At 54.0% G+C, this 27368-nt stretch overlaps 1 protein-coding gene across 8 annotated transcripts in view; it reads left to right on the forward strand.

The window, feature by feature from the left end:
- The window catches only part of DLGAP4 (DLG associated protein 4), a 141519-nt gene that overhangs the window by 46586 nt on the left and 67565 nt on the right, over positions 1-27368 (forward strand). For 5 of the 8 annotated variants that reach the window (XM_037811003.1, XM_037811004.1, XM_037811001.1 and 2 more), the window contains exons 2-7: positions 1817-2888; positions 3737-3781; positions 4952-5193; positions 7357-7471; positions 10165-10215; positions 13833-14073. In XM_037811003.1, coding sequence (XP_037666931.1) covers positions 1890-2888; positions 3737-3781; positions 4952-5193; positions 7357-7471; positions 10165-10215; positions 13833-14073 — 1693 coding nt within the window. In that variant the 5' untranslated portion in view covers positions 1817-1889. Of the gene's footprint in view, positions 1-1816; positions 2889-3736; positions 3782-4951; positions 5194-7356; positions 7472-10164; positions 10216-13832; positions 14074-23575; positions 24456-27368 lie in introns of those variants that run through there. The other 3 variants (XM_037811006.1, XM_037811005.1, XM_037811009.1) reach the window with 2 other exon arrangements.

Consider the following 27368-nt stretch of genomic DNA (forward strand, 5'->3'; position numbering starts at 1 on the left):
TAGGGTGGGAGCTGGGGCCTAGGACAGTGTTTTCCACGCAGTGCTTGGTAGGGTCTGGGGTCCACCCTCAAGGGCTCTGAGAGGATCTCAGCCACCAGAACCCACACTTAGCCTATTAATTTCCTATGGCCACTGTAATAAATCACACAAACGTTGTGGCTGAAGACAACACAAATGGAGGTCGGCAGTCTGAAATGGGCCAGCCTTTTAAGGCTGCCCCAACTCCATGGCCTGCAGCCCCTCATCACCCCGACCTCCGTGTCCCTTGTCACATCTCCTTCTCCGGCTCTGACCCTCCTGCTTCCCTCGTATAAGGGCCCATGTGGTTAAATTGTGCCCATTTGGATAATCCAAGATGGTCTCCCCATCGATCCTTAACTGAATCACATCTGCTCAGTCCCTTTTGACAGGCAGGGTGTGACATTCACGGGTTCCAGGGATGAGGACGTGGACATCTTTGGGGGCCACTCCTCTGCCTGTCACACTAGGCTTTGGCCAGGGCCCACCCATCTGAGTGTTCTCCCCTCCCCAGCCCCACTGCCCTCACCCGCTGTGTTGCAGCCACCCTGACTCTTGCTCCCCCTCAGCCTACCAGGCACCCTGGCCAGACACAACCTTGAGCCTCTGAGCAGGGCTGGGGGAGACCTCCCACAGCTCCAGGGTACAGACAGGAACACTCGGGCCTGGAGAAGGGAAGGGCTTGGAATTTCCAGGATGTCCTGGCTGGAAGGTCCTAGTAATCTACTGACCCACTGCCCCATTTTACAGGTGGGGAAACCAAGGCACAAAAATTCCACTTAAATATCACCCTCTCGTGAGGCCTCGCCCTGTCCATCTGTTCCTGAGAGTGGCCCCTGTTACTGACTCTGCCAACTGTGCTCCAGGCCAGCAGCAGTCTTTCCCACTATGGGCTTGTTGGCATCTCTGACATCTGCAGTCCCCAGTGCCTTGCTCAGGGGTCACATGTAATAGATGTTTGTTGGGGGACAGCAGGTTTCTATAGAAGGCTTACATTTGATGGGGGAAGGGGGGTTCCTCTGGTAAAATAAAGAGTTGGAGAGTAACACCCTTAGACCCGGGTGACATGGGTCCTTTCTTGGTCCTGCTCTTCGGAAAGTTTCTCTGGCCCTCTTTAGACCCAGCTCTTCCCCAGGAGGCAAGGAGTCTTCAGGGGACAAGGGGCCATGCCCACCAGAGCCTGCAGCACACCCCTCCAGACCACGCTGTGGGTACTGGAACCCTGGAATTCCGGCCCAATGACCCCACCCCTGCTTCCAGGGCCAGCGCAGGATCTCCATGGGTGACTGCACAGCCAGCTGGGCCACCCCTCGGCCCCAGGGGTGGCTGTTTGGGGGGCCTCTGTACAGGCTTCCAGGTGCTGGGGCACACTCATGTGCGAGGCTCCTTGTGCGGAGGACAGAGTCAGAGGTGGGAAGCAAACGGAGGGTGGGGAGCTCCCCCTACCGCCACGTTCCACCATAGAATTCAGAGGACACCAAGAATTCTGAGTTTGAACCTTGCTTTCCAGGTTATTATGAAGATATATTCATTGAGGAAAGAGTGTAGAACATATTTTGTTTAACTGTTTGTTAGCTTGGTTTGTAACTTTTCAATATTTACACGAATAGTATGGGGGTCTCCATTTGTACACTCATCATACAATGTTAGGGGCAGGCCTTGAGTTGGAGACCCCACTGACCTCCGAGCTCCTCCCAAGCCTGAGGTCGATGGGGGATCTTGGTGGCCTGTCAGGCACCCTGTCCACTTGCGGTACAGCTGACTAACTGTCTGACCCTTCTCTGTCTTCTCTCCCCAGGATAGCTGCCGCCCGGGAGAGGTACCCCGGGCACCCCGCTAGGGCGACGGCCCCTGCCCCACGGGCCGGGATCATGAAAGGCCTCGGCGACAGTCGCCCCCGCCACCTCTCCGACAGCCTGGACCCACCCCATGAGCCCCTGTTCGCAGGGCCTGACCGCAACCCCTACCTGCTGTCGCCCACGGAGGCCTTCGCCCACGAGGCTCGCTTCCCCAGTCAGAATGCTTTGCCAGGGGATGGCCTCTTCCCACTCAACAACCAGCTGCCCCCGCCCAGCAGCACCTTCCCCCGCATCCACTACAACTCCCACTTTGAGGTGCCAGAGGAGAGCCCCTTCCCCAGCCATGCCCAGGCCACCAAGATCAACCGGCTGCCTGCCAACCTTCTGGACCAGTTTGAGAAACAGCTGCCCATCCACCGTGATGGCTTTAGCACGCTCCAGTTCCCCCGTGGCGAGCCCAAGGCCCGTGGCGAGAGCCCCGGCCGCATCCGCCACTTGGTCCACTCAGTCCAGAGGCTCTTCTTCACCAAGGCGCCCTCACTGGAGGGCACAGCGGGCAAGGTTGGCGGCAATGGCAGCAAGAAAGGTGGCATGGAGGACGGCAAGGGCCGGAGGGCCAAGAGCAAGGAGCGGGCCAAGGCCGGGGAACCCAAACGGCGTAGCCGTTCCAATATCTCAGGCTGGTGGAGCTCTGATGACAACTTGGACGGCGAGGGTGGTGCCTTCCGCAGCAGCGGCCCAGCCTCCGGGCTGATGACCCTGGGCCGCCAGGCCGAGCGCACCCAGCCACGCTACTTCATGCATGCCTACAACACCATCAGCGGGCACATGCTCAAATCCACCAAGAACAACACCACTGAGCTGACTGCCCCACCACCACCACCTGCTCCCCCAGCCGCCTGCCCCAGCCTTGGGGTGGGCACCGAAACCAACTATGTCAAGCGGGGCTCCTGGTCCACTCTGACCCTCAGCCATGCCCATGAGGTTTGCCAGAAGACCTCAGCCACCTTGGATAAGAGCTTGCTAAAGTCCAAATCCTGCCACCAAGGTCTAGCCTACCATTACCTACAGGTGCGTCCCCACCAGGGTCAGGAATGGGGTGAGGGGTGTGGAGGAGGCACCAGGTTCGAGACCCAACTGTGCTACAGATTCATGTGGGAAGTTGCTTCACTCTGGGCCTCTGTTTACCTGACTATGAAATGGGTGGCTGGTGATGGCTGCTAACAAGGGGATTCCTGCCCTGCTTATGCTCTCAGCAGGCATTGATTAGGGCCTTTCAGAACCCAGCCTGGGAGACAGAATAGAGACCATAATACATCACTGCCCTGAGTCCTTGTCATCCTATATAAATGAGACAGTGAAATTGTGGGAGGATATTGATATCTAGGCATCTTTTATATATCTATGACCTTTGTGGCTCTCAATCCCCTTCCTTAGTTTAGAAACAACAGGGAGGGAGGTGTGTGACCTGGCTCCCTTTCAAAATGGTTTTGTTTGGCCTGATCATGTGAAAATGCCTTGGGAACACCATGAGAGGGCAGCCTGCAGGGTGTGTGTGCCACCTGTTTGGGTGACTGAGGTGGGGGGTGGGGGGACAGGACAGGTTTCAAGTAGGGACAAGGCCATGTTCCCCAGGGACAGATGGGAGTGGGGGGAATGGACTAGCAGTTTGTTTGGGAGGTGGAATGCACAGGCCCCAGTGATTGGCTGGGTGGTTCAGCTGGGGGGGGGGGTGGTTATGGGAAGGCTGAGGTGGGGCCCAGTGGTGGGAGCCCCAGATGGGGAGCCTTCTCTCTGCCAGGAGGTTGCCCACTGACACTGTGGGCACCGAGAAGGGTGTGGCACCTGTGTGCATGGGGTGATGGGTGGTGTGTATTCATCTGGGCATGTGGTGAAGAAAGAGTATGCTGTGAACACAGGGAAACATGTATACCAGGGCGTCTGCAGTGACGCGTGCACACCTGGTGAGTGGTGGAACTCTGCATGCATTGAGTTAAGGACACAGTGTGGTGGGACCTGGGGGATGTGTGTCCGTGACGCTGTGGTTGCTGGTGTGTCTGTGAGGAGGGGTGTGTCCACGGGGAGGTGTGGCTTGAGGAGGGGGCTGCTGCGGAGGTGAGTGTTCTTGTACATGCTGGGCTGGGGGCGTACGCAATGAGCTGGCTGCTGGTGTGTGTCCTTGGTGAGGTGTGTGTGGTATGCTGGGAGCTGCTGAGGGGGGTGTGTGGGAGGGGTGTGCTTGCTCTCTGTACGTATTGACGTGCACACACCGAGGCGTGTTTGCTCTGTGCTTGGGCTGTGGTGCAAGTGCTGAGATGTGTGTATCCACTTCCCTGGGCTGAGCATCCCTGGTGCCTATGTGACCATGTGCTAACGGGACAAGGGGTGTGGACTGTGGGCTGCCTCAGAGCAGCCATCAGAGCCTGGCTTGGGGAGGCTGGGGAGGTCCCCTCACTGCCACCATAACCACAGGGAACCATGGAGTACCAGGGTCCAAGATGTGCTCACAGCTGTCACCTCCCTTGCCCTTATCACAGCCCAGTTCCATGGATGGGGTCCCTGAGGTTCAGATGGGGAAACTGAGCCCTCTTTCCATCTCACTGTGGCTGCTTTCCCCTGGCAAGCCCCTCTGCTCACCACCTGTGGGATAAGGAAGGTTGATTGGCTACGGGGACCCCGCCCCCACCTGATGTGCCAGGATCCTCTGACACCCCCCCACTCCACCCCCATCCTAGAGGCCTCTCTCTGCAGGTGACTTCCCCTCCTTAGGCCAGGCGTTCTGTGCGGCGGGTGGTAGGCCACCGTCCAAGACAGTGCAGGTGAAGTGATGGGGACGCAGGGGTGCTCAGCAGGGGTAGCACGGTGGAAGTCATGTGATCATATGGACCGGGGCACCCGGGTATCTTCCTTCCCAGCCCAGGCCTCTGCCCTGCTGCTGGGTGCTTTCAGTGGCGGTAAACCACGCACAGAAGGCCAAACTCTCCCAGGCGGGCAGCGAGGGCGCGTTAGAGCCCGGAGCTGGGGGTTCTCACCTTTTCCGGGTGATGAGCCCGAGGCAGGGGGGTCGGCGGGGCGCTGGGTCATGTGGACTGCCCCCCGCGCCGCCCCCGCCCAGCCCTATCCCCCATCCCCAGGTGCCCGGCGGCGGCGGCGAGTGGAGCACCGCGCTGCTGTCCCCGCGCGAGGCGGACGCCGCGGCCGAGGGGCCCATCCCGTGCCGGCGCATGCGCAGCGGCAGCTACATCAAGGCCATGGGCGACGAGGATAGTGACGAGTCCGGCGGCAGCCCCAAACCTTCACCCAAGACGGCTGCGCGGCGCCAGAGCTACCTGAGGGCCACGCAGCAGTCGCTGGGAGAGCAGAGCAACCCCCGCAGGTGAGCGCGCAGCCCCGCCCCCTAGGGCTCCGCCCACAGGCGAGCCCTGCCCCCTGGAGCCCCGCCTCTGGGAGGCTCTCCAAGTCTAAGCCCCGCCCCCGGAGGGCTCCACTCACAGGTGAGCCCCGCCCGTCTGTAAGCCCTGCCCACTTGCTCGTCGCGTCCCCTAGGAGACCCCGCCTCTTAAAGTGAGCCACGCCCATAGACGAGCCTTGCCCCCTGGGAGCTACGTCCCTTCGGGTGAGTGCCGCGCATACAGCAGCTATGCCTCTTTCCACACGTGCGAGCCCCGATCCCAGGCAAGCCTCGCCCTTAGGTGAGCCACTCACAGGTATGCCCATCACTGGGATCCTCGCCTTCGTGTCACTTCCTGTCCTTCGGGTGAGCTGCCCACGGAGAGCCCTGCCCTACAGTTGCATCCTGCCCTCCGGCCTCAGATCAGGGCGAACCCGCGCCCGTAATGGTCCATACCCCGTAGGTGAACCCGCTCTCAGGTTAGTGTCGTTCCTGAGAGCCTCGTCCTTAGGTTGGCCCCTCCAGTTTGAAGAGGGGACCCCGGAGAGTACCGTTATTTGGTGAACCGCCCCGTGAGTCCCGCCCACAGTTAAGTCCTGACCACGGTGAGCCCCATCCTTTGGTAAACCCCGCCCATAAGAAGAACCTCTTTCGGTAAACCCCGCCCATAAGAAGAACCTCTTTCGGGTGGCTGGAGAGAGGTAAACCCTGCCCACAGGAGCCAAATCCTCAGGTGACTTCCACTCCCAAAAGGGGTCTGCCCCAGAGGATACTCTTTTTCAGGCTAGGAGAGCCCTGCCCAGCACTGCCCAAGGGAGGCCAGAAACCCAACCCCCGCCCCTTGCCTCTGTCACTGATCTCTACGCAGAACTCCAAGACTTGGGGGAGAGGGGAGGATCCAGAAATCAGAGAATAGACAGCCTTTATCCCACCACCCTGCCTGGAATCCCACCATTCTAGTCCCATGCAGTTGCTTTAAAACTGGGAAGAATTAGAGGAACCAAGTTTATTTCTAGTTCCTCAGCTGTTGAAGCCATGAGCCAAAGGTTCATGGGGGAGGCACCTGGCAGGACTGGGACAGAGGGAAGAGGCAGGGAGAGGGCAGTGGACTAAGCAGCCAGGAATCTAATTGACTGGTGCAGAAGGCAGGGGAATGAGCTCCAGACTGGAATTGACACCACTGGCCAGTCCCAGGTCTGCCCCTCCTTGAGCCTCAGTATCCCCATCTTTAAGTGATGTGCTGACCTTGTGTGATCTCTAAGACCGCTTCCAGGTTTGAGATTCTAGGATTCTATGAATGACCAGTGAGCATTAAGGTGGGAGAGGTGGGCAGGGCTGGGCAAAGGCCTTGAGTGACAGGGAATCAATAATAATAGTAGCAGTAATAATGATAACAACTGCTATCTAAGAGTACTTGTCTGGTGCTGGGCACTGTGCCTGCCTGGGGGCACTTTAATCTACATTACTGAGTCCTTACCATGGCCCCAGCAGAAGGCACAGAGTCATCCCCATTTTACAGGTGAAGAAACTGAGGCTCTCGCCCAGGGTCACCTAGGAAAGTGGATTCCAATCCAAGCCCTTCTGTGTCCAGGACCTGAGCTGGTGGGGAAGGCCCAGGGTCAGGCAGGTGTGAGAAAGATTGAGGCCAGGCCATGGGGAGAAGGGGAGAGTCTTCAGGGACCTGGTAGAGGCCACCTGGACAATCTTACCAGAACTGAAGCCCTTTAGGCAGCCCTAACCTGAGGTCAAGGCTGTGGGCAGTGACCTGCCTCCTCTGTCCAGCCTCTGGTATTGCCCCAGACCTGCAGGGAGGAAGGGAAGGGGCTGCAAAATGTGGTTGGGTCAAACTGGCCTTGGGCTTGAAACCGTCAAATGCAAGCTGGTGCTGCCACCATGTGGTTTGAGTGGGCATGACAAGTGAAGGCCACCTCCACCCTGCAGACTCCCCATAGATAAAGTCAAGGCCTCCAAAAACTGGGAGCTTCCCGCTTGCTCATCACTCCCCCAGCCACTGCCCAGGATAGCAGCGACTTCCATTTGGGCCTCTGCCACTGGATGACCTTGGTCAGTCTTTCCCCCTCTGCACCTCAGCTTCCCAGGCTGCACAATATGTGGGCTGAGCCCTCTCTGCCCCCCACCCCTCACCAGGAGTCTGGACCGCCTGGACTCAGTGGACATGCTGCTGCCCTCCAAATGTCCGAGCTGGGAGGAGGACTACAACCCCATCAGCGACAGCCTCAACGACTCCAGCTGCATCAGCCAGGTGAGGGTGGGGGGCGGGCCAGGCCTGAAGGAGGGTGCCCCAACCCTCTGCCCCTCAGCTCATGGACCCTCACCCAGGAGAGGGGTAGATTTCCAGGCCCAGCCTGTCGAGTGCTCCCACATGTCTGCACTGTCCCTTCGTTTGGTCTTTGTTCCCGCAACTGCCTGTGTGTGTCGCTCTGCTCCACCTCCTTTCCCTGGGCCTGGCCGCTTGAGCCGAGGGCCCCACCACTGTCGTGAACCCAGGCTGCCAGCTGCTGGCCTCAGGGTCTTGCCACCTCTCCACGGGTTACAAACCATGAGGATGGGGAGCCCGAGACCTGGGTTCAAGTCTCAGTCTTATCACTGGCAGCAGAAACTGAGGACAAGTCACCTCCCCTCCCTGAGCCTCAGTTTCCTGATTTACCTCTGGAGAGTGATAATTCTTATTTCAAAGGGTTGTTGTGAGGAATAAATGAGTTAAAGAACTGAATGTGCTCAGCAAAGTGTAGCTAACTCTATGGTTATTATTATTATCTTGCTGTGTGACCCCAAGCAAGTTGCTTCTCCACTCTGAACCTTTTTCTATCTGTTCAGTGGAAAGTTGCACTCCTGGGGCCCAGCCAACTCTGCCACTAACAGCAATAAGTACTCTGTATGGCGTTTTTAATTTACATGCTCCTCTCTCAACTGTCAGCTCCTTGAACCTTCCATATGCCAATTTCACAGATGAGGAAACTGAGGCTCAGACAGGTACAGTCATGCAGCTAGGAGGAGGCAAAGCTAGGCAGGAATGGGGGCTTTCAGACCCCGGAACTGGATCCCAGCCCCTGCCTTGTGCACATTCTTTAGGGTTTGCAAAGGGAGACCTGCCATGGCTCGAGGGCTCCCCACTGTGGTATAGATGGGGAGATGCTGCCCAGAGAGGGCAGATGCCTGCGGGGTGGTGCACAGTGAAGCAATGGGGCTGCTGGGTGCAGACCAGCCTCCTCCTCAGGCAGGAACAGGCCTCTGGCCCCACGGTGTGCAGGGCTGGGGCCAGGGCTAATGGACTGATTAGAATGGGAAGGCATTGGGGCCCTGCTTCCTCACCACTCCGTTGTACCTAGCCTGGCCAAGCCCTCCCCAGTCCCCCACCCCCAGCACTATCGTTCCCAGACTCCCAGGAAACCAACCTCAGGCATGGGGAGGGGTAGAGCACTGAAGCCCACAGGACCCTCTGCCCCTGCCACCCTGATCTAGGCCCCACCATGTGTCACCTGAATGGCTGTCTCGGCCTCCATGCCTGCCACCTCCAATCTGTTCTCAGTGGCCAGAGGGAGCTTATAAAAGACATAAGTCAGATCATGCCACACCCCTGCTCCGAACCCTCCCGTGGCTCCCATCTCACCCGGAGTCCTCACTTGGCCCTGGGAGCACTACAGGACCCAGGCCTGCCTCCCTGTCAGCCCTAATTTCCTCCTTGTCCTGTCGGTCCCTCAGCTCCAGCCACACTGGCCTCCTGTCTGCTGCTCACACACCCAAGCTGCCACCTCACTCCTGCCTCGGGCGGCATTGTCTTTGCTGTGCCCCCTGCCAAGAGTTCTCTTCTCTCAAATCTTTGCACAGCTGCCTCCTCCTTGGGTTTCAGGTCTTGGCCTTCCCTGACCACTCTGTCTAAAGTAGCACCCTAGGCACAATTCCCTTACCTGCTTTATTTTCTTGACAGCACATGCCACTAACTAAATTATATTTATGTAGGTGTTTGTTTTACTGTCTGTCTCCCTCTCAAGGCTGAGCTGCCTTTGGGTGGGGACCTTGCTGTCATGTTCCCCACAGTGTCCCCAGCTCCCGGCCCAGGGCAGGTGCTCGCGAGGTGTTTGCTGCATGGGCGGCATCCCTCCCGGCCCCCCTGCCCTGCTTCTCTCATCTCAGGCTTCCTGTCTCCTGATCTGTCTCCCTCTGCTTTTCCCTCCCTGTCCCATCTCCCCTACTCCACATTCTTCTCGGAGTCTCTCCAGTCGGCCTCTGCCTCCGTGTTTCTCTCTGCGTCATTCTCCATCTCTCAGACACCTCATCTCCATCCTCTGCCTGGGCCTGGCAACTGGAACAGTATTGCCCTTGAACAACACAAGAAAGGCTTGTCGAATCAGCCAAGCTGGGGACCCCAGCAGGGCTCTCCCACCACTCTGTGCCACAAGTCAGCTCTCTCCTGGGCCAGGGTCCTCTGACACCTGCCCCCCAACCCCTACCCCAAAAAGCTTGAACTGACCTGAACCATATATGTGGCCCCAAAGTCAGAGTTGTCCCAGCCCTGGCAGCATCTCTGAGGCCTGGAGTCCTGCCAGAGGAGTCCCATCCTACAGGTGTTGGATGGCTTAGGCCCATCCTGCCTCGGGAAGAGAAGGCTCTGAATGCCACACCTAATCTGGAGATCCTGGTGGGTTGCCTGCCCAGGTTAAAGGTGGCAGACAGGGCATCCATGGCCCAGGGGTCAGGTCAAAAGAATGACTTGTAAATATCAGATTATAAGTCCTTAGCAATGCCCAGCCCTGGAAGGAATGAGTCTCCCATTCTTGGAGGAAGCCAAGTGAGATATCTTAGTAGCTGGGCCTCTGACTGTCTGGGGAAAAGACTAGACCAGCCAACTTCAAGTCTCTTGCAGCCAAGCCTGAATACCCCACCCCAGACCCCAGCCCTGGTTCCCCCATAACCCTCCCCCTCTCTTTCCTGCAGATTTTTGGACAGGCCTCCCTGATCCCCCAGTTGTTTGGCCATGAGCAGCAGGTCAGTATATCTGCCATTCTCTCATACCCAACCCTGGAGTCCAGGGCCGGGTCTTGGTCCTGGCATCTGAGTGGTCCTAGCCCCGCGATGAGGACAGAGTTGAAGCGCACATTGGTACCCTGACCCTCCACTCCCTGCCTCTATCACTTCACTTCTCTCTTATGCCTCAGTTTCCGCTCTCTAAATGGGAAAGAATTAGCAACTTTCTGTGGATGGGGCAAGAAATTACCCCAGGATAATGGAAGGCATTCCCCAAAAGTCTGACTCCCTTCTCCTCTCCTCCCCCAAAGCCTAGGTCAGGCCTGGGGAGACCATTTCATTTGGACTGATGGGGGGGCTGGTGGTATTGGCCTTCAGGTTGCAGCCCCCAAATATCCTGATTTTCTCCTTTCTGGGGTCCCAGCAGGGCCGTTAAGGATGCTGGGGTGTTGGAGTAAATGGGGAGAGTGTTTTACAAACGATGGCGGGGGTGGTGCCAGTACTCACCCCTCCCATGCACACCCATCCTTCCTCTGGAAGTGACCCCCCACACCCTTCCTCCCAGGCCCCAGCCCCCAGAAGAGAAAGTGGGACAGGGAAGGTGCTCTGAAATCAACCCTCATTGTGGCCAGGCACGGGGGAGGGACTTGCCCCAGGCCACACATCCTACAGGGACAAAACTAGGACTGGACCCACATCTCCTGATCCAAGCTGCAGATGCCTTCTGTGCCCCCTCCTCATGTCACAGTTCTTCTTAAACACAGCATTTGAGAGGGTCTTTGGGGTGCCCACAGCAGACCAAGCAGCAAGGATTTATAACCAGCATTTATGAATCCTCACACTCATTCCAGGGAGCAGCCTGTAATAACAGGAACAGTTTACCAGTTGCTTACTCTCCCAGACACTGTTCTAAGCACATGATATGAGTTATCTCATTTAATCTTGACATCAACCCTATGAAATTAATTAGCCCCACTTTTTTTAATTAAATTCAGTTTTATTGAATATATTCACATAGCATACAGTCATCCATGGTGTACAATCAACTGTTCACAGTACCATCATATAGTTATGCATTCATCACCCCAATCTATTTCTGAATATTTTCCTCACATCAGAAAGAATCAGAAAAAGAATAAAAAATAAAAGTAAAAAATAACACCCAAATCATCTCCCCCCATCCCACCCTATTTTTCATTTAGTTTTTGTCCCCATTTTTCTACTCATCCGTTCATACACTAGATAAAGGGAGTGTGATCCACAAGGTTTTCGCAATCATACTGTCACCCCTTGTAATCTACATTGTTATACAATCGTCTTCAGGAGTCCAGACTATTGGGTTGGAGTTGGATAGTTTTAGGTATTTACTTCTAGCTATTTAATACATTAAACCTAAGAGGTGTTATCTGTATAGTGCATAAGAACGTCCATCAGAGTGACCTCTTGACTCCTTTTGAAATCTCTCAGCCATTGAAACTTTATTTTGTTTCATTTTGCATCCCCTTTTTGGTCAAGAAGATGTTCTCCATCCCATGATGCCAGGTCCAGATTCGTCCCCGGCAGTCATATCCTGCGTTGCCAGAGAGATTTACACCCCTGGGAGTCAGGTCCCTCGTAGCGGAGAGGGCAGTAAGTTCACCTGCTGAGGTGGCTTAGCTAGAGAGAGAGGGCCACATCTGAGCAACAAAGAGGCACTCAGGGGGAGACTCCTAGGCACAATTATATGCAAGTTTAGCCTCTTCTTTGCAGTAACGAGCTTCACAAGGGCAAGTCCCATGATAGACAGCTCAGCACATCAAACCACCAGTCCTAATGTTTGTGACAACACCAGCATCAGTCCAGGTGAGGAAGTTCAACACTTCCGCACTTTTCCCCAGCTCCTCAGGGGGGCCCTGTGAATATATTCTTATTCTCTGCCCAAATTACTTTGGGACGTGTCACTATTTCACTCTAACCTATACTAACCTACCATATCTCACTTCCTATTCAAAGTTCCATGTAATTGTCAGCCCCACTTTATAGATGGGGAAAGTAAGGCCCAGAGTGACTTGCCCCAGTTCGTATTGTGAGGCAGTGACGGAGCAGTGCCATCCCAAAGCAAGGCCTCATCTCCTCTGGCAGTCACAAAGGCTCCTCGATAGGCTGCAGATTCCAGCTTTGGAGGATAAACACCTCTCTCTTGAATGCTTCCCCCCAAACTGAATTTGGGGTATGCCACAGAGACTATCCTTTTAATTTCTCAGTGCTGTCCAATAGAACTTTCTGTAATGATGGAAGTGTTCTATAATCTTCTCCATCCAGTAGGGCAGCCACTAGTCACATGTAGTTAAGTGAGCAAGTGAAATGCATCTGGTGTGACTGAGGAACAGAATTTTAATTCAAACCCAAATAGCTGCTTGTGGCTAAGTAGCTACCATCTTGGACAGCACAGATTTAGACCTTTCCCAACAAGCCATCTAGTTATTTTACCAAGTACACAGGCATTCCATTTCATTTAGAAGAGGAAAAGCTGACTCAGAGAGGACAATCATGGCTTCATAGCCATGTCAGGGGCAGAGCTGACCCCCAGGACTGGCTCAGTCTTTTTCCCCACATGGTGCTCAGCCCATTTGTGCCACTCCCCCCATCCTACACAGACACCCACCAGCTCCGGTCTCCCACCAGGCCCTCCACCCAGTGTCCATCTTTAGCCAGCTGATTCCCCAGCTTATATCCTGTGGTTCCCAGTTACCAACACAGACTGAGGCATGAGTCAGATGGGCCCTTCCAGAATCCTCAAGAGTGTATATGTATGGTGAGGAGTGAAACAGAGAGAAGCAGTCAGGCCCCTGCTTACACCCCCTGCTGCAGATTTGGAGGCTCCTAGATGGTCATCTCTGGAGAGATACTTAGAAACCATCTGGATGAGGTTGAACTAGATGCAAGATGGCAAATAGCATACATACCACCATTCTCTGTACTGCCAGCGGTAGGCATCACTAATCAATCCTCACTGTCACAACCCTCATTCTAGTCTTATCTTCTCTCACCAGACTGTTACATCAGATTCCTATCAGATTCCAGATTCTCTCACCAACATCCTGTATCCCAGCGCTAGATTCCTCTTCCTTAAAAATACACATTGATAGTGCTGGTTCCATCACTCCCTCACTGGGTGCCCCTGGCCAAGTGTCTTCTCACTGGCCCTCAGTTTCTTGTAAAATGAAGGGACTGGACCATAAGATGGTATACATCAGCACACCTGCTGCCACCCCTATTCCAACATTCAAGGCAGACATTATTAACTATCACCTCCCTCTTTCCAGCTGAACTCAGATGTGATCTCAAAATATATTATCAATAGATCCGTGTGTACAGCAATACATAATCTAGTTAACATCCTGTAACATTCCAACTTCCTCTCCCATTGTAGAGATGGGAAAATTGAGGCCTGGACAGGTAAGATGACTTTCCCAAGATCCCACAGCCAAGGCTGTCTATTATTTAAGGGCTCCATCTGCCCATTCCATAAGCTGGGGGTGGGAACAGAAGTGATGCTCTACAGACTCAACATGCCCTGCAGCTGAGCCAACCACCAGGAGCCCCTTCCCCCCAGGATGGGCAAAGCTGGTCCCTGACACCTGCCTTTGCCCGGACAGGTACGGGAGGCAGATCTGAGCGACCAGTATGAGGCGGCCTGCGAGTCAGCTTGCAGCGAAGCGGAGTCGGCAGTGGCAGAGGCTCTTGAACTGCCGCTGCCCAGCTACTTCCGCTCCCGCAGCCACAGCTACCTGCGCGCCATCCAGGCGGGCTGCTCGCAGGAGGAGGACAGTGTCTCCCTGCAGTCCCTCTCCCCACCACCCAGCACCGGCAGCCTCAGCAACAGCCGCACACTTCCGAGTGAGTCCAGCAGTGGGGGCAGGGAGTTTCTGCAAGCGGACCCCAGGGACCTGCCTGTGGGGAATGATGGGGAGGAATCCATGGTGGGCTGGTCAAGAGTGGAAGGATGGGTGGGAGCAAAAGCTGGAGGTCTTGGGGCTGAACTGCAGAGCAACTGGCAAACTGGAGCTCAAATGGGGTTGTAGAGGCAGATGCCACCACTGGGAGTTTGGAAAAAGCTGGAGGTTGTGGGTTCTTGGTTGCCCCTCACTTCCCTGAGCTGATCAAGCTCCCTGGCTTGTTTATTATTCCTTGCTGCTTAGAACAGCCACCTGCTGGTGGGCAGGGTTTCCTGAAGCCCTCCCTACCTTCTTGCTTTAGTTCGGGTAGCCAAACCTGCAAGGAGGGGTGGAACCTGCAAGATAGCAGAGCCTGCAGGGAGAGGACTGGATTTGCATTGAACCTTCTCAAAAAGAAGAGTTTGCAGGTTTCATACATACCCAAAATCAGTGATAGCCTTCCTTTCCTGATTCTTGATCTAAATCCTCTGAAGATAACCCACCCTTGATCAGAGGCAAAAAGGGACCTTGCATCCCTGAGCAAGCCATAAAATAATAAACAGAAAATCAAGGCCAAGGAAAAACATGGCACAGTTTTCAGTTTAGTAGAGGGAGCTTTGGACTTACTCTGGCTGCTTGCTTTCTTCTCTGAGCCTCACTTTCCCCATCTATAAATTGAGGGATTTAGCTGGACCCAAGCACTCTTGAGGTAAAGTAAGACTGTAGGGAGAGTTTAGCCAGGGCCTTCCACAGGTTAGGCGTTTGACAAGTCCTCACTATTAATACTGGTTCTCTGAATTGGCTTTGAGCTTCCTGGCAACCAAAGCGATACAGGCAATTGGGATTGGATTGTTGTAGGAAGAGAGATGACTGTTTCAAGAGCTCACTGGGTGTTTGATGTAAAGAAATGAACCTGAATCCCATAGATATTCTATACACAGGTAGCTGGCTTACTGACCAAATAAACTGGCCTTTGCAGGGGGCACAGCAAGAAACTACTTCATTTGTTCTATTTTCTTTTAAACTTACTCTGATCTTTCTCTTCTGTCCCTGGTGCAGCTCCCTGAGCTTTTCTGGTCATGAATAGTCTCATGTTCAGGTATTGAGTACATTCTGTTCTAATTTCAAAACTTCCAAATCATTTTCCTCAAGTCTCATCCTCTTGCAGCTAAGTTTGGACTTGGGCTGGAAGCCCACAGTGGGGAGCTGGGCAGGCTCCACTTCTTCTCTGTTCCTTGCTCACCAGCAGTTTCTGGTTCCTCCAGGTAGGAGAAGAAGGTAGCTGGTGCAGTCGTTGTCTGGCATCAGGACTCTGTGGTGCTTTGGGGGGTTCTCCCACCCTGCAGGTCCCTCCTGGTGTCTTGTTTCCTGGTGTGGGCCATCCCCTCCAGCGTACTGCTTCAGTTTCCACCACCCCACCCCACCCTCGCTTCTCCCTCTGCCAGTCCCCTACCCCACTCAGCCTCTGTTTGCCAGGGGCCCTGGCTCTGCCAGGCAGACATCTTGGACAGAATCCTCTGAAGAAAACTCAAAGCCTTCTTTCTTCCTTGGCTCCCACTTAACCTGTCTGAAAACAAGGGCCTTTGCCTCATTGAGCCCTGAAATTATGGGCTGGTCTGCTAAAGCCTTCCTTCTGGACCTGCTGGGATGGGTAGCCCTGCCAGTTTCTCCATGTTAGAGGTCTCCAAATAGAGTCTGAAGCCTCCAAATTCAGGGAGCCACTCTGCTCCAGATCCATGGGAACCTCAGGTGAAGGATCAGATTCTTCACGTCCTCATGCTCCATGAGAAGTTCTCTAGGCCTGATTCAGCAATTCTCTTCAAATAAACCCTCATTCACCAGTCTCTCCCAACCCCAATCGCTCATGTAGGGGCTAAAGATGGATGATGGGCAACATGCCCCAGAATAGTTTGAATCCCTGTATTGGACAGTTATTGCCACAATAATGCTGCCTAACAAACCACCACCCAATCAGTGTAATATAAAAATTCTTGCTTCCAAGTTTGGGGCAGCTCTGCTCCACATGTCTCTCATCCTCCTCCCTGGAACCAATTGTCCTCCAGGGATCAGTGGCCTAGCCAGGGTATATTCTTCTCGTGCTGATGGCAGAAGCACAAGAGAGCAAGCCGAGCTAAACAAGCCCATTTCAGGGCCCCCTGCTTATACAACATCTGCTAACTTCCTATTGACTAAAGCCAAGTTACATGGTTGAGCTTAAAGACAAGGGATGGAGAAGTTTTTCCCACCTTTGTGTAACAGACTCTACTTATATGGCAAAAGGTATGGTTACAGGGAGGGGGGAACAATCAGGGTCAATAATTCAGTATTCTGTAATCCATTTTCTTGACCACATTTTTTACATTTTTTACATCCCTCCCTCATATAAAATACGTTTATCATCAAGACCCCCCAAAAGTTTCGTCCAATTGTGGCAGTTGGCTGATCTTTTAATCCATGTCAAGTCTAAATGCAGCTCCTGTTGATTGAGAGCCAGGCTGTCTCCCCTGCATTCCACACACAAACCAGCATCCATTAGTGAAATAGGGACAAGATAACTACAATTCACAGTCCCATTCAAGAAGAGGGGAGAATAGAGATTCTATTCACACATATTGATCTGTGGCAATTCTGAAGTCCTTCTGGGTAAAAGTTGGGCAAATTGTTGGGCAAATACTCTGGGATGTGGAATGTCCCTTGATTAGGCCCAAGTTCTACTCCCCAGGGTTGATTGTCCAAACCACTGTTCTCCAGCTCTGGCTCTGTTCTCTGAAAGACCTTCCTTTTCCAGCAGCCTATTTGGCCACTTCTAAAGAGGGTGTTGGAGAATATGCCCTTTGGGCAGTCGAACACCTTTCCTAGCCTGCTTCCTGCCAGAAGAAAGTTAGGGGTCCAGATGTCTTTTTACTTCGAGACAGGCCTCTCCCTTTAGACTTAATTTTGTCCACTTTGGATATATCAGGCTTTGGTGAGACTATGTCTCTAAATTCTCTTGAAGTCCTTTTGACTGGCTGAGAGAATCTACTAGATGGCACCTTATTATTTTTATAATGTAAATAGAATGTGTTACCACATCCTTGATATGATGTGGTCTCCCATGCTGAATCTTAACTGGCTATGACCTTGGTTTGAGCTTTGTCCCCAGGCTGTATTTTAATTTGAAAATTCTTTACTGGATGGAAAGGCTGGAGATAAGGAATTTTCCAAAAGTTCCAACACAGAAAGCTCTCTGTATTCCTTCTAAACACTCCCTACAAACTGGCTACTTTTATATGTTCCTCTCTTTCTTGTAAGTCCTTATCAGATGCAGCTAAAAGGAGCTGACTCTTGTTTTCAGCATTCTGCTTGGAAACTATCTTGCCCAGATCCATTTGCTTTCTTCAAGTTACTGTAGGTGACAGTTTTGTCTCTACGTAACATGGTCACCCTTTTTCAAGCTTCCTGCAGCAGTTGACTCACTACTCCCCACTTGGTCCCAGAGCCAGTGCCAAATATTTTACGTTTTTTGTTGAAACCAAGACACCTCTCTCTCTCGGTATCAATTTCTCTGTCAGTCAACTTCTAACACAGTAATGCTGGATAACCAACAAGTACATACTTTCGGTGGCACACAATAATAAGCATTTTTCTCATCCATGAGTTTGCAGGTTGGCTGGGGTGGCTTGGCTCTGTGTGTTATATATCCTCCTTCTGGGGCCAAAGGGTCCTCTTGGCATCGGTGATCTAGCCAAGGCATGTTTTCCTCATGATGGTGGCAGAAGTTCAAGAGGGCAAGCCCCACTGTGGAAGCACTTTTCAAGTACCTGTTTTTGTCACATCTGCTAACATCCAGTTGTCCAAAGCAAGTCATATGACTAAGTTCAAAGTCAAGGTCCAGGGAAATACACTCTACCTTTTGTAGGAGAAATAGCAGTTTCATAGCAAAGGGCGTGAATACAGGGAGGGATTGAGAATTGAGGCCAATAATTCAGCCTATCACAGCCCACCCCCACCCCACCCACAGCCAGCCATCCCACTGAATGATCCATCATCTGGCTGTAAATGTAAGGAGCTGGGCTCCAGTTATTTTCAGCGTGGGCGTCTCAGCCCAGACCAAGTCCCTCCGGAGAGTATTGTGTAGCAACGTCTCACACATACCCAGATGTGTGTACAAATGCACCTACTTAGAGACACATATAAAAAAAACACATGAACACAGATATTCTCCTATGTGAACATGTCCCCTAGTGTCTACATACACCTGCACAGGCACTCACGTCCATGTCTATCTCCTTCACGTCTCATGCCACCTCCTCACCTGGAAGGAAATCATGCCTCTAGCAGATTGGGGCTACCAAAAGAATTCTCTCCTCAGCCCTCAAGGGGCCCCACGAGTATCCCCGGTCAGCCTTCGCTCCAGTCTCCACAGTGACCACTTACAAATGTGCTCTTCTCAAATCTCTGATCCCCTCACTCTCAGCAGGTAAACTCACCTACCTCCCAGGGAAATCTAAGCCACCAGTTTGCCCAGCCTGTGCCCAGAGCAGCAGCTGGTTCACTGGGGACCTTCAGGCTGCGTGAGGAAAGGGTGCCCTTCCTTACAACGCTTAACTGCCATCTGTTGAAAAGCAGTCTTAGTGCACAATTTTTATTAGAACAAGGTTCTTTACTGCCATCTGCCAGAGATTTGTTGTAATAATTATATAATTCACTTATGTCTGTGTTGTGAAAAGCACACCCCCACCCGCCCCACCCCCGCCTAGGTGGCATCCTCGTATACCGTACCTGCAGCCCTGCCCGTAACCTCCGCCCTCCACGCAGACACACAATGCACAGGCACACCCCGCTCAGCCACTGCCTCCCTGCAGGGTCATCCCGCTCACAGGGCTGCCCCTCCTCCTCAGCCGCTGTCTCTGTGGAGTGAGCCCTGCCCCTCCCCCAAGGCTGTTCCGAGACCCCCAGTCGCTTGGGGGCATGAAAGCTCTTTGTCACTCGCACAGGAGCAGGCAGTGCGTAGATGTGGGTGAGAGGCGGTTCTGGAGGCAGTGAGAGCCTGGCAGGGGCTGGCCCTCCCGAGTGGAGTGGTCGTGGGCAGGGCCTGCACCCACTCACAGCTAGCCAGTTTCCCTGCTGCAAGTGCTGCCCCCCCCCTTCTGACCCAGATTCCAATTCCAGAAATAGCCCTGGCAGGTGACTGGCGGGGGTGGGTGGGTGGGGCAGCTCCAGCTGGGAGTGTGGGGGGAAAGCAGCAGCTTGGCTGCATATACATGCCCCTCCCCAGCCAGAGGACCTACCTGGGAGGAGCCGCAGGGAACACCGTCACCCCCCAGGCTGCCCCTCTTCTCTCTCTACCTCTGAGAAAGAGAGGAAGAAAAGACAAAACCCTCCCTTCTCTTACTCTACCCATCCCTCATTCGTATTCATTCTCCCATCCTCTATCCCTTTCTTCCAGCTTCCCCTCCCTTTCCTCTCCCTCTCCTTCCTCTCTCTCTCTCCCCACCATCTTGGCTGTCTGTTTGCCTCCCTCAGTCCTGTTTCTCTCCCCTATTTTCTCTCCCTTTCTTCCCTCTCAGTTTCTGGCCCTCCCCTCCACCCTCCCATCCTCCATTTCTGGGTCTCTCCCACCCCCTCTGATTCACAAGGGAGACTGTCACATCATCCAGGGGACTGAGCAAGCATAATGGTTGGGCAGGGGGCTACTGGGTGGCACCCCCACTCCTGCCAACCACATTTGCTGTACCTGCGCACACCTGCGTACCACGCACATACACAGAAATGTATTCTTGGCAGTACTTGAGGTTCAGGCTGAGCTGGAGTAGACTCTGGGCCTGGGAAGCACACTTGCTCCTTGCTTGGTGGCCCTGAGTTCTAGTTTCAGCTCTGCTGTGTCACTCTGGGTGGGTGTCTACCCCTCTCTGGACCTCAGATTCTACATTTGTTGTAAGGGCTTGGATTTGGGAGCCCCCAAGCGCACCTCCCATCTGTGACCATCCAAGACCCTCGTACTGCTCTCCCTCTCTCTTCCTTGTCTCCCCTTCCCCAGACATTGATCAGCAATGTCTGCCATGGCAGGGGTGGTTAAACATATTTGCCATTCCTGATGTAACTCAGTTCTTTCCAACACACACAGATGCACAAACCCACTTCCATTTTACAAAGAAATGGCAGCCTAGAGACAGTGAGTGACTTGGTCAAGGTCACCCAGCTATTAGGTCAAGGAACTGAGTTTCCCTTTATCCCGTGGGGCTGGGGGTGGGGGGCATCCAAGGTCCTGGAAGAGGTACAGCATGTCACAGGAGTTTCAGGGAGAATCATCTGGCAACATGGGCAGGATGGATTGGATGCAGGGAGGCCACTCGGAAGCTAGTACAGTGGTCCAAGCAAAGGACAGTGAGGCCTGGGCAGGGGCTTGGGGATGGCAAGAAGTGGGAGGATCAAGGAGTGGGTGATATGGAGCCCACATTCCCTCCTGCTGAAATGGGCACCTCCCTGCAGAGGGCACAGGGCAGAGGGCAGACGTCCTCCCTGGGCTCCACCAAGCCTTTGGACCAAGACGTTCCTGGTCAATCGAGTGCCTGCTGTGTGCTCAGCGAAAGGTTCGTGACTCTTCTGAGTCCCGATTTTAAGCAGTCCCACCTAGCCTTCTGGGAGAAATAGTGGTGGGCACTTAGGACTGGTGTGCAGGCCCCGAACACCAGAATTGACAAGATGGGGCACTCCTTAACTCCCGCAGGACAGAAAATTCACCCCAAAGGAGGAGAGACTAAGGTGCTTAAAATAGAACGAGGCCATATGGTGTGGTGGTGAAGGTCATGAATCTTGCAGTCAGGCAAGCCCATTCGTTTAGTAGATGTTCACTGGTCACAAGCCATGATGTACACACCAGGAAGACCTCGGTGAACAAAACAGCTGGAACCCTTGTCTCCATGGAGCTTACATTCTATTGGGGGGGTAGTGGGGGGTGGTGGAAGGAAGTGGGGAGCAGATAAAATAATAAACATAAGTAACGTAATTAAGCATGTGGTTTATTGGAAAGTTTTAAATACTATGAAAAAAATAGTGCAGGGTAAGGGGTATTGGAAGTGCTGGCAGGGTGAGGGAAGGGCTGTTGCAGTGTGAACAAGGTCATGAGTAATGTTGACAGAGAAATGCTTGAGCCAAGACTTGAAGGAAGAGAGGGAATGCTGGGGAAGTTCTCCAGGCAGGGGAACAGCCAGTACAAAGGTTCCAAGGCAGGAGGGTGCCTTGCGGGTTGGAGGAGCAGGGGCCAGTGAGGCTGGGGCAGAGCAAGCAAGGAGAGAGAGAGGGTGGTGAGATGAGGTCAGAGGGAGTGGGGGGCAGATCACATACGGCCTTCACCACAGGCCATTGGAGGACTGAGCTTTTTGATCTGAGCCAGGTGGGGGAACCATTTGGAGCAGAGGAGTGGCGTGACCTAATTTCCGTGTTAAATGAAACACTCAGGCCGCTGTGTGGAGCCTCCAGTGAAGCGTCAAGAAGTGGGGATGCCAGATAGGAGGGTACTGTGGTAACGCAGGGAGCCATGGTGGTGGCTTACACAGGGTGGCAGTGAGAGAGGTGATGGTAAGGAGCTGGATCCTGGATGGGTTCTGAAAGCAGAGCCAACAGGATTCCTTGGTGGGGTGGATGTATAGTGTGAGGGAAGGAAAGCAGTGAAGGGTGATGGGAAGGGATTGTTATGCAACCACATAGAGAGGAGAGAGCCGCCACTCCCCTATATTCCATCTGGGGGGTGGGGCAGGACAGTCCCTATAGGGAAAGTTGGGAAAGACTTAGAAGCCCCCACACCTCCAGGAGAGCAATCTTGGGGCCCAGGCCAAGGATTGCAGGGCAGGGGACCAGATCTCCACTCCAGCTTGGGGACTCTTGGGGCAAGGATCTAGTCCTTGCCTTGTACACAGTCGGTGCTCCATGTCTCTTGGGACCCTAACACATCACCACTGGAAGGGAATGCTGGAATCCCTGGTCCAGCGGTTCTCAAACTTGGCAAGATGTAAACTCTAATTGAGACTGCCCAGGCTGGGGCCCAGGAATCTGCATTTCAGTCAGTGCCCCAGTAATCTCAATACCAGGGGTCAACCAGGGGCTACACTTGTAAATCAATTTAAAGTTATACTACCAAGTAGGATGAAGTGAATGCATACTTTCAAAGTGCTTACCACAGTGCCTGGCATCAAAATGGCTCAGTAAACCTCAATTGCTTTGTTGTTATTTTACCTTTATGCAAAAATCATGACAATGATATGGGAAACACTGTATCATCTTTTTCAGTACTTACAACAACCCCTATGATATGCCTAAAATTCTCTATTTTACAGTTGAGAAAACATGCACAGAGAGGGGACGGAACTTGCCCGCGGCCACTCAGCGAGGCAGATTGGAGAAAGGAGTTGGGTCCGTGGATGGCAGAGGGGTCACTTGTAGGTGCGGCCTGGGGAGATGAGGTCTGCGAGGAAGCTGCAGGACCAGGATTGAGAGAGCAAGGACTCGAAGCGAGGAACTGGGCAGAAGGGGCGCGGGGGCGGTGATCAGTCAGAAAGGGAATGGAGGTTTATCGGTTTAGGCAGCCCCGTCTGCCAGCCGGGCTCGGTGCTAGGCACTCTGCCCTCCAAGACACCACGGGAGCGCTTGTTATTTCTTTTTATCCAGGAGGAAAGAAGGCTCAGGGAGGATGCATGAGCCGCTCATCCAAGGTCACCGGGATGTGAACCTAGCAGTAAGATTCCTGATGAGGGCAGGAAAGCGGGGATGGAGCGGAGTGGACAACTGGAGCCATTTAGGACGTAGAGTAGATAGTACTTAAGGGCTAATTTCACTATGTAGAAATGAGAAGAACCCTCAGGCTGTTTCTCTAAGCTTCAGTTTCCCCCCGTTACCGCGGGGTTTCGCGGCTGCGAACTGTTCGGAAATCTCTTCCCGGCCAGGCTCTCGTACCGAGCATGCGTCGCGTTCTAGCTGGAACCGGTTTGGCGGGGCGGTTCGAGGGGCGGAGCCCCCGGGTTCAGGCATGCGCGTGCCGACGTGGGCGCGCGCTCCCTTGCAGCGTCGGTCTGCTTGGGCGTGGGCTGGACTGAAGCCCCGCGCGCGCGCATGACAGGCCACGTGCCGACCGGGTTGCGCGCGCCCTCGCCCGTCCCCGGGCGTCCTGGGCGACGCGCGCGCGCGCGGCTGACGCGAGGGGCGGGGTGGGGCGGGGCAGGCGCGGGGCTTTAACCCAGAGGCCCCGCCCCTCGGGCGTACAAAACCGGAGCCTCGGGCCGGGTCGGGCCGCGTGAGGGAGGAGGGTGAGTGCCCGCCCCTGGCCGCAGCTGCCGCCAGTTCGCCCGTCACTCCGTCCGTCTGTCCGGTCCACATCGCCGCTGCCGCCTCCTCCGCCCGGACGCCCGGGGCCCGCCCAGCGCCGCCCGGAGCAGCCGCGGCCCCGCGAGGAGACGGGTGCCGCCCCCGCCCGTCCCTGACCCCGCCCTCCTTCCAGTCCGTCCGTCCGTCCGTGCGTCCGTCCACCTACCCACCCTCCTGCGCTTCCGTCCGTCTGTCCGGCCGCCCTCCCCTTTCGTTCGTCTCCCCGCTCCTCCCGCTTTGTCTCTCCGTGGCTCGCTGTCTCTTTGTCTCTGCGCTCGTGCTCCCCCGCAGCCCCTCCCTAGCTCCCCGATCTCGGGGTCTCTGCTCAAAGCGCTCCTCTCAGAGCCTCCCTTTCTGAGCGCCTCCATTCTTCGGGGCTCCCCCGCAGAGTGTTCCCCCCCAGGTCTTTTGGCCCCCCCCCACCCCTTCTGAAACCCTTCACACTCCTCCAGGGCTCCCCTCAAGCTTCCCACACATCCTTTGGAGAGCCTCCCTTCAGTTTGTACCCCAACACCTGGGGGTGGTCTCCTGAGCCCCCATTCCTCAGGGTTTTCTCTTTTAAGTATCCCCCATATCTGCTGGGACCTTTTGGATCCCTTGGGGTCTCCTCCTAGAGGACCCCCAATATCTCCCTGACTTCAGAGTCCCTCTCTGCCTTCCCTTGGTTTGCTGCAGGTTGCTGTATGCCTGTTCTCTCTGAGGCATTCTGAGCACCCCCATTTCTCTGGGTCACAGCCCCCTGCTTTGCTCTCTCTGTCCCTCCCTCTGCATCCACATCTGTCTCAGTGGTCTCACCACTCTGACTCTTGCACTGAAGGCCCCCTTTGGAGCCTGTCTCTTTGCCCCAGGCTCTTGGTCCCCATTGCTTTCTCTGCCCCCCATCCCCTGTCTCCCCTTCTCTCTGCTCCCGTGTCTCTCCCTCTCCCTCTTTCTGTCTTTGCCGGTCCCTGGGTCTCTGACCCCATCCGGCCCTCATGGCTTTGTGTCTGGAGCTCTTGAAGCAATGTGAGTGGTGGGGTGTCCGGGTCGGGCCGGAGTCCGCCCGCAGGCTGGCCGCGGCCATGGCTCCATGGGGCTGGTGCTGGGGCAAGGGCTGGCACTGGGGCAGGAGACTGGGGCTCCCAACAAAGCAGGCTGGGGAGTGAGGGACCAGGCTGTCTGGCTGAGGTGGGAGTGGGGGGCCTTCCTGCTCTGAGGCTTTTGCTTTAGTTGCTTAAGTGTGCGTGAGGGGAGGGGGTGCCACAGGCTGGGAACTCCTGCCCGCTTGGCCCTGCATGCCCTGCCACTTTGTGATTGCTTGTGGGCAGGCCTAGGCTATTTTGGAGCCGGCAGGATGTGATATCACTTGGGTGTTTATTTAGACCAGGCTGGGGGTGGAGGGTGAGTTCTTGCCAACTTGAGTAATGAAATTTTGCAGGGGGGTGCGGCCTTCTAAGCAGCTGGGCTGTGGGGTTTGTGGCCAGAACTTTACAGGCCACCAGAGTGGCACATGACCAAGGTACTGTGTGCTGCCTTGGTCTTACTGATCTCCATTCAGGATGGTGGGGGACGTGGGTGGGTGGAGCAGTTGTTTTTATTCTGACCACCTGAGGCGGGTTTAGAGGTCTAAAACCTCTGGGACCTTGGTTGCCAGCTTCAGGCTGCGTGAGTTTGAGTGAACCTCTCCTTCTCCAAGCCTCAGCATCCCCATTTGTAAAAAAGGGAATGATTGTGCTGGCCTCACAGGGTTGTCATGAAGAGTAAATGTAATGTTTTGTAGACATGCTTATGAACTGTCAGCCTGTTTTAAACTGAGCCCCAGAGAGGGAAAGTACCTTACTCGAGGCAACACAGCTAGTTTGTGGCAGAGCTTGCCCTTCCCATAGAGGAGAGAGCTGGCTGTCCCTCATTTATGTTCCTTTTTGTCAAGTTTATAAAAATAGGGAGGTGTACCCAGTGCTGGGAGACTGTTGGATTTTCCATGTTCCATAGGCTCCCTCTTTGTTTTGAAGGTGGGCCCTGCCTAGCTTGAGTTCGTAGAGAATAAGTCAATCCATTTGCAGTTGTGAGCGCAGGCTGCTTTTCCTGCTTTCCCATTGAGTCAGGGAACAAAAGGCCCCAGCTGAGAGGGGCTCCACAGACAGCTGGGGTCTGCTGTCAAGGAGCTTAGCATGTCTCAGTTCTTGGAAGAAGGAAATGAGCCCGTTGTCTTCCGGATGAGGAGACTGAGGCCTAGAGGACAGGTATCTACTGGGGACCCACAGAGTTTCAAGCCAATGTCCTGGGTCCTGTTCCATGGCACTGCTCTGAAGAGGACGTTGTCAGGCTGGTTTCACTTTCCCGCTGGAGTATAATGACAATCTCTAACACCCATCAGCCTTTTACTGTGTGCCCCATACACATGCTCAGAACATTATATAGATGACTTGAGTGGGAGGAGGAAGAGCATGGTTATTGGCCTGGAAGGAGAGGATCAGTTCCCCCCATTCTCGCTCACTCTCAAGGAATTCACTTCCCCCTGGGCTTCAGCTTCCTTATCTGTAAAATGGAAATAATAATCCTTGTCCTGAGACTAATCGAAAGAAATTCCCTGAAGAAATTCTGTGAAGCAGAATGCCAAGGTTCTATTCCTGGCTCATACTGAGATGCTGTGTGACTTCAGATAAGTGTCTTCCTCACTCTGGGCCTCTTTTTCCATCTGAAAATTCGAGTTGGATGCCATGGTCTCTTGGGACCCTCCAGCTCTGACATTTGAGGATCCTAGGTTAACTGAAAAGCACCTATTTCTACCTGGGTCTCATCTCACCTGTTAACGGTATACTTGATCACAAAATTAAGAAGGAGAACGTGCTGAATGCTGCAGATGGATGTTAATGCCATGCTGGGGGTTTAATAGGAGAGAGGCCCTGTCTGGGATCAGAAAGACTGCCAGGAGGAGATGGTGTTCGAACTGGGCTGGGATATTGTATAGAATTTGGACAGCAGAGATGAGGGAATGAGAATGGCTTTCCAGGCCATGGGAACTGTATGAACAAAGACACAGAGGCCAGGACAACAGGTGTATAGCAGAAATAGTGAATAAACCTGAAGAAGGTACATGGAAATAGAGTTGGACACGTTAGCTGCAGCCATGTCTTGGAGGGTAGAGCAGTCTGAATTTGGAGAGTGCTGAAGCCATTCGAGGGGAGAAGTAGCCCCAGCAGAGCTGGTCTTTGGGACAGCTCAGCCTGTAGAGAGTACTGTGGAACTGGATGAAGCTGGGAGAGACTGTGGTGGGAGGCTGGGGCAAGGGCTGAGGCTTTGGCCAAAAAGTCTGATAGTTGAGAAAGGGAGGGGTGGGCACTGCTGGAGATTACAGCAGAGCCGATGGCCCAGCCTGAGAATGGGCAGGCCTGGGCTCACCCTCCTACAAGGCATGCCACTGACCCAGGCGCTGCACGCCCACTGCCTGTTTGTAAGTACTTCGGCTTAAGTGAAGTCTTTTAAGTTATTTTGAAATCCTCACAGTTTGGGGGCTCTGTGTCATCTTGGGAAATAGACTAGCTCAGAATTCAGTAACCCAGATCCTAGGCCAGCCTCCTCCTGGCTCCGTGCTCTGGGCCTTCTTTGGGTAAGGGCCTGACCTCTGGCTCCAGTGGCCTTTCCTGTGTCTTCAGTTCATCAGATGTTTACTGAGCCCTATTGTGTGCCAGACTGGGACTGTGGGAATTGGAGATGAATGAGGCCCAGTGATTTGGATGTGGTGTATGTATACAACATAAAACGTTTTCAGTTCAGAGAGTCCAAGACCAAGAATGCATGTCTGAAAACTTGGGCGTCTCCAAGCTCATCTTTCTTTGGTGGTGTGAAAATAGCAAAGGCTTAATTTTACCAAGCCTTTAAGGAGCAGATCCCCCTTAACTTAAACTATTCTGGAGAGTTGTAAAGCATCTGGCTTTA

The sequence above is a fragment of the Choloepus didactylus genome, chromosome 19 (genome assembly GCF_015220235.1).
Source record: "Choloepus didactylus isolate mChoDid1 chromosome 19, mChoDid1.pri, whole genome shotgun sequence".
NCBI lineage: Eukaryota > Metazoa > Chordata > Mammalia > Pilosa > Megalonychidae > Choloepus > Choloepus didactylus.